General features: G+C 45.3%; 3 protein-coding genes across 3 annotated transcripts; 1 reads left to right on the top strand and 2 right to left on the bottom strand.

Annotated features, from left to right (window-relative positions):
• Nucleotides 1–3,883: 3,883 nt before the first annotated feature.
• On the bottom strand, nt 3,884–4,099 carry EDB91DRAFT_1063288 (uncharacterized protein; the record flags this gene model as incomplete). Its single annotated transcript, XM_041314602.1, has 1 exon — nt 3,884–4,099. A coding segment is annotated over one exon (216 nt), but the record flags the coding sequence as incomplete, so codon positions are not given.
• Nucleotides 4,100–4,927: 828 nt separating this feature from the next.
• Nucleotides 4,928–5,784, top strand: EDB91DRAFT_1255550 (uncharacterized protein; the record flags this gene model as incomplete). The annotated part of the gene is made up of 4 exons (XM_041324000.1): nt 4,928–4,952; nt 5,008–5,141; nt 5,368–5,562; nt 5,611–5,784. 4 exons carry the CDS (start codon nt 4,928–4,930, stop codon nt 5,782–5,784), a joined length of 528 nt encoding a protein of 175 aa, XP_041170124.1.
• A 472-nt stretch (nt 5,785–6,256) lies between these two features.
• EDB91DRAFT_1270733 (uncharacterized protein) lies at nt 6,257–6,770 on the bottom strand (the record flags this gene model as incomplete). The annotated part of the gene is made up of 2 exons (XM_041324574.1): nt 6,390–6,770; nt 6,257–6,331 (listed from the first exon to the last, which is right to left on the bottom strand). Coding segments are annotated over exons 1-2 (452 nt in total), but the record flags the coding sequence as incomplete, so codon positions are not given.
• Nucleotides 6,771–7,236: the final 466 nt, after the last annotated feature.

The following is a 7,236-nucleotide window of genomic DNA, read 5'->3' as shown; positions in this document are numbered from 1 at the left end:
TATTCCCTTGCACTCATCTTCTACACTGTCATACAGACCTTTGTAACTCCATTCATCAATATATCATTTATCACCCAGTTGTCCGCTGTCATTCCCCACCTTCTCAAGGGTGTGCTTGCAATCATGACCGCACACACATTGGTGGACCGGCGACTGGATGTTGATGCTATCCTGCAGGATATCAAGGCATTGCACCTCTCTGTTGATTCCAACGCATGCGATGACTATGACATTGCTCATATGCCGGACTACTTCAATGACTGGTGGAAGGAAAGTCTCGGTTCTTGCCGGGTGTCCGATATGTTCCAAAGTCATCCATCCAAGATGTGATGGATTTGGTTGGATTTCACTGTTCACAACTCGTAAGTCCCTCAGATCATGTTAATCTTTGCCAGATGCTCACAACATCCAAAATAGCCGGATCATGTAAGGTCTGGCCTGCTCCCATATATTCTTCAGGGCCCAGATCCGCTGCCAGATACAACCGGTTCAACATCTCTTGTGCAGTGCCACAAAACGCCAATTGGGAGAGAGTTGCTGGATATATCACAGGGAAGGATGAAGAATTTTAGAAGCTCAAGTGATAGGTTGGCCGGATTGGTTGGGCCGATTGATGAACTCACAACGGCTGTCGCATCCTCACAGGCACTTATTGACCGGTTGAACACAGATGTCAGTGCATAGTGCATCCTGGGTGTAGTCAAGGACAACCTGACATCTGCCAGCATCCGGTCAATATGTTATACTATCATATGTTACTGTCATATTCACTGCAATGTAAATGAGAAGCACCGGTTTTTGTCTTTGCAATCAGGCCGTGTGAATGTGAAGCTATTTTCTCCAACTGCTATCTCTCCGGCTATCATTCAACAGTGGTGTTTTTCCATCACTCATTTGGTTCTCCAGACATGGTCGCAATCCCACTAGACTGGGCTTTGTATCAGACCTACCTTGCCGGTGAATTAGTTCACGAGATTTTCATGTCCACAATTCATCAACGACTGGCAAAAAACATGAACCTTGGACTCTTGGACATCGACACTTGCATTGCATTAGAGCATCTTGCCAATGTGATGGCCACTGCATACTCCAATGCCGGTAGGTATGCCAGTCCATCGGCCAATTCCGGTCAACTAACCACCATACAGTTCATCTCAAAATAGACATGGTCAGATACAATGATGCCCTGGACAAAGATGAATCTGGTCGAAGTGCAAAACGAGAGCAGACCCTCTTCGACAGATTCCCCCCTGAACAGGAGTATTTCTTGACAACACCAGCCGTCGTCGTCGATTCCAGAGGTAGAATCATTGTCTGGTATTTGCCTGGAGCAATGACTGCTATGATGATGGTTAGTCTTTCATTGATCTTCATTTCTCATTTCAGCTCAGCCGGACATACATAACAGCAAGATATGCATGGTGCAACACATTCCATGAGTGATTTATTGAAGCACAGCATAACAACTGGTAGGACTGTTGAATGGAGGACCCATCAGTCCAACTTTCATCCAAGTCTGGATGGGAAGATCACGCCCAGTTGCATCAATATATCCCCTGCATGGTTTCAGCAAGGAAGAGAGGTACGTCCAGTCCATATGCATCGAAGTCGCCGGTTTTAAGTATTCCAGAAACATGGTTTCCCAAATCTTGACCCGGAAGATGGGTTTTTGCCTGAGGTATCCGCTGCACTGAAAGGTGATGTCGGTCGGAATATTACGACCTCCCTTCAAAGGTCCGGTATACTAGTTTCGGCTGCACTTCGAGTCATACACCCTGATCTTTATTGGGCCGGAATGGAAACCCAAGTCAGGCTGGGCGAATGGGCGACCCGATATCATTTGCATGAGATGTATCATCATCTACAATGCTGGACATCCATATTCAATGTTGTGTCAGTCATATGCAATCGCCGGACACCACCTCATAGAGACCCAAAGTGCCGACCGGCGGCATTTTATATCATGATGACCGCTGGTGTTTATCAGCCGGTGATCATGGATTTTATGCACCTTGGTATCAAGTTTCTATACAACTCCAGCTCAATGTTGGCTTCATCATGTTGCCTGGTGAGACATTACATGAATGTAGAAGAAGGCAACCGGATTGTCACTGCATGGTACATGTGTGACAGCATTCATAACTTCATCAGGACTCTGAGCACAGATTATGCAAAATATGGCAATGTGAAATTCAGCGACCCAGTTGATATAGAATAGATTTGAGCACTCTGGGTCAACAGACTGTAAATATTTAGACAAGTGATGTTATTCAAAGATATATTTCCGGTAGATCTTGTGTTGCTATACAATGAATCCCCCAGTGGTTCTATCATGGATATGCCAGTTACTGTATGGATCCACCAAATATGGATTTTGCATGCATGCACCGGTCTCCATTGCACCCCATAGTACCAGCCCACCCGTCTTGATTTCACCTGGTCTACCGGCCCACCTGTCTTAATTTTACCTGGTCTACCAGCCCACCCGTCTCCACTGCACCCCATAACCCCGGCCCACCCATCTTTATTTTACCTGGTCTACCGGCCCACCTGTCTCCACTGCACCCTGCAATGCCGGCCCACCTGTCTTGATTTTACCTGGTCTACCGGCCCACCCATCTCCACTGCACCCCATCACCCCGGCCCACCCGGCTCAATTTCACCTGGTTTACCGGCCCACCCGTCTCCATTGCACCCCACAATACCGGCCCACCCGTCTTTATTTCACCTGGTTTACCAGCCTACCTGTCTCCACTGCATCCCGTAACACCAGCCCCCCTCGTCTACATTGCATCTCATCTTCCAGCCCACCCATCTCGACTTCACCTCGTTTACCAGCCCACACCGCCCGCCTACTCATCTCCATTGCACCCTATTTCCTGGCCCCCTTGTCTTCATTGCATCTCATCTACAGGCCCACTTGTCTCCTCATCTACCAGCCCACTTGTCTCCATTGCACCCTATTACCCGGCCCCCTCGTCTCCATTGCACCTTATTTACCGGCACTCACTATCACACACTGGATTCACCACCATTCATAATTACCTATATAGTACATTGCTATACTACCATGCATACTATATACCCCCGGCCCATCCGTTTACCTCGGATACACCACACCCTCGGCCCACTCGTCTATCACAGTACAATTATTGCCACCGGCCCACACCGGATGGCTCGTCTCTATCGGTACATTGTCACGCCTGGCTGCCTGTCTCAGATGGGTGAATTCACTGAAGGGGCTCCATCCCTATCTTTGTCATCATCATCATCATCATCATCATGTGCCCTTTTGCCACTTTCCCCTGCCTCTTTGTTTCTTTCTTTACCCTTTGCTTTCCCTTTCCCTTTCTCTTTTTGCTTGCACTGCTCCCCAATCAAACTGCTTGAGTGAAGTTGAAGGGACTGTTTCGGAATTCTTGTCAACAGTTGTAACCATGTCCGAAGGTCCGAGAGCAATGTCCTTCACAGTCACAGTGCAGCATTCTGCAGTAATACTTTGCACAGTGCCTTGAACGACAACATGCTTACTGGCAGTGGGCAAAGGAGTTTTGGAGAAACGTGGATGAGCTTTAGGATAGAAGCAGCGGACTTGCATGTTCTGTAGAGGACCAGTAACACATTAAGAGACATTCATATCAAACCCATTTTCTTGCTTGACTGCAAAAGCACTGCGTGAAACTTTGCCTGCTATGACGACCATTCATCAGGAAAAACCTCCTGGGGGAAAAAACACATAAATTTCATAAAACAATGTAATTCAGAGAATTCTATGTAACTACAGGTATTAGGATAAAACCAGCTAAAAGATGATAATGTACGATGAGATTCTCAATAATCATTTGAATAAAGAAAATGTATATCTATCTATGTATGAGTTCAATCAAAAAGTGTTACAATTATCGAGAACTGTATCACTCGTCCACCCTCGTGGGACAATGGCACCAAAATTCAGTATCAGATGGACACTATGCACAATATTTGCCAATGGCACGATACTTGCTATTTTTTCACCACCATGCAATGATCGCAAGAGCTTGTAAAGTCTGTGCTGTTGATCAGGAGCCAAAGGAAATGGTGCAAACCATTTGATGTAAGCGAAGTGATTGGGAACCTTGACTGTTGGCGGAAACAGGAGTGGAACTGATTTTGAAGGTAACAAGAAAATGACTCGTACTTGCCCAACATGGACTCCTAGATTCAGACAACTGTGAGTGACTCTATCCTTAGCAAATAGTGGTAAAGAATATAGTCAATGACATGACTAGTACACCATCAAACTGGACTATAACTATGTTGCTGCAATCTTGGAGATAAGGACCTTGAGTGCGAATGACCTCACGAAGACAATATGAGAGTAGTACAAATCTGGAGAGCACGAGTGCGATTGCGTCCCTGCAGGTGAAAATTTCCAGGGAGTGAAAACTTCTGGGGAGTGAGACCATAATGACAGCACTGTAATGACATCCCACTAACCTAATCAACTTTGCATGCAAAAACTTCAACTGCCTCCAACGCGATTTCAAATGGCAACACTAAAATTTGCAGGCGGACGAGATGTCAACAGAACTGGTGTAGAGGAGGTGGATCAGCCCCCAATCAACGATACACTGGCACACGAGTTTAAACTTACTGAAGTTGTCATCAAGGTGTAAAGTGAGAGCAGCCCCCGATCAATGATACACTGGCACGTGAAAAATTCCTAGCATCTGATGTCAGCTCAATTGAACCTAATTTGAACCTGGGCACCTTGAATGAGCTCACCAAGTGAACTGCCTCTGCGGGCGATGCCCCTTGAAACTAGTGCCGTGCACTAAAATTTAATGGAGCCCTCCAAACCTCACTGCTTTTTCCTTAGTACTCTTTCGACCTTAAACATTCCTTCCAATGTTCTTTGTTAGCTTCTCGTCCTTTCAATCTATATACAATGTCTGCACCTCTTAAGTCTCATGGTGAGTGACAAGTCTGACAGCTCACCATCATCATAGGCTCACTGGGCGTCCATAGAGCTGTGTGAGCTTGTTGACAAAAACCAAGTTGCTCTGCAGTCATTACTAACAGTGGCTGGGAATCACGGTGCACACACCATTAAAGAACATCTTCAAACTGATGCACAGTATGCTGCTCACCTCGCTAGTTTAGTAAGTCCTTTGCATGTCTCAATTTTTTTGATGTTTTAACTATCTTTGATTACTTGAGGTGGAGCCATGCATTCCATTATTGCGCCGTGACCTGAAAGTGGCTGCCTGCACCAACATCAATAGTTACTTTCGTCTCAGCATGCATATATATATGCATTGAGGTTTGACATGAGTAAATTCATCTGTTGGTCTTCGCTAGCTTCTAACTAACATTTTTCATCAACAGTCGAACGACAATGCTTTGCCGATAGGCAAAAAACCCTACCAGGGTGACCTGCTGATCTTTCTCATATACGAGGGAGTCTTCAGCAGTGTGAAGTCTATCGGCGTCAAGTTTGCCGAGCACTTTGCCGAACTGGTGAACAACAAGGGCAATTGTCCTGAATGCCCCATTCCATTACTGGCACTTGTGGCAACAGCGGTACCATCCTTTCTACTGATATTTTTGCTATATTGATTCGTTTGAAAGGTCTATGCAGCCCTTTTCTGGAAGACACTTGGCTCACCAGGGAAGTTCAACTTTACAGGGAATCAATTCAGCGAGACATATGTGTTTCATGTCAAGTTCCTCGAGGACTTGAAGAGGGATGCACCAGGAAAGTTTCATTGCATGATGGCTGATATTTACAAAGCTGTACAGTAAGTTTTTGTGGGTATACATGGTGCTGTTTCAACTCGGATACTGACTCTGCTACTCGAAGGACCTTGAAATGGAAGGGGAATGATCATTTCGCCAATGAGCATTGAGATGCACTGGGGCTACTCGATCTGGATGGCATGGCAGATGATTAGGTCCTGTATTTGCGCTGATCTATACCTGTCAAAATCCCAGATTCATGTATCACACCTTAATTTGCCTAGTCTTCCAAGTCAGCTTTGTGTTATGTATATCCTTTGATCAAATATTAGTCTGTTTTGCTCGTAACACCATTTGATGCGTGTGATTTGCTATGCAACGTTCGAAATACACTCTCTGAAATTCATGATATTGGCTTCGAATTCATGATAATTATCCTTTTTAAACAAGGGAGTAAAAAAGTCTTTCTAAACAAACTAATCATTCTAAAGCCCATATTTTGAGATAATACTTGAGGATTATCGAGAATTATCATAGTTTAGAGTAATTTCCGGGGGGAGAGTTTTTCTGATGTTGGAAAGGCGCGTGCGCCATCAGGAAGAGGTTGTAAGTCCTATCCAATATCAGCGAACCTCAAAAAATGAATCGAATCGAATCGAAAAGTGACGTACATCATTGGCAAAGAGATGAAGAGAATGCACAGATTTTCCGTCGCCCATTTCTGGTGTGACAATGAATCCGTCGTATCGCCAGTAATTTTTTCTGTCGATCTGATATCTGCTTCCATTTTGAATACCAACAACGCCGTGAAATGAAGCAGAAGTCGCCATGGTGATGAACAAAGAACTGTAAATAGGAGAGAGAACAGTGGACGACTATGAACGCATAGCAACACAGCATGACGTGGTCGACACGATGAATGACATCGACGCGCACAACACACAGCAACGACACAACGACACAGCATGACGTGGTCAACACGATGAATGACATCGACACGCACAACACACAGCAACGACACAACGACACAGCATGACGTGGTGGACATCACTGGGCTTCAGCCGGCGGCTATTTGTGCTTTATTATATTAATTATATTAGATTAGATGCTCTGTGGTGAAGTAGGGTGCGTTACAAAGGATGATGAAAGATGATCGAGTGGAGGAAATATATGGTTGCAGAACGGTACACACCGTGGTATATGGTAGTAGCAGATGTACGCGGATTCGTGCACAGAATGGAGGGGCTACGGATACATGACGGGCGTTTATAAAGCGGCCAGTGATGATGGAAAAAACCAAATGAAATTCAGATACACATCAGCAAAACACTTTTTCCCACTATCAAGAATGGCTCGCCACAGCTTGGTTCCTTCTGTACAGCTCTGTACAAAGCTGTAGAGGACATTGTAGTTTGCTAATGCGGAAGTACCCCTGAATAAGCGCCTATATGAGTTGGGTCATGGACAGAAGTCCAACAGTACTCACCACCAGACCCCCAACACAAGGATATCCTAAAG

This window comes from Suillus paluster (assembly GCF_016628075.1).
Source record: "Suillus paluster strain FC165 chromosome Unknown EDB91scaffold_145, whole genome shotgun sequence".
NCBI lineage: Eukaryota > Fungi > Basidiomycota > Agaricomycetes > Boletales > Suillaceae > Suillus > Suillus paluster.
The sequence above is the reverse complement of the archived record's forward strand: the minus strand, read 5'-3'. Positions and strand labels throughout refer to the sequence as shown.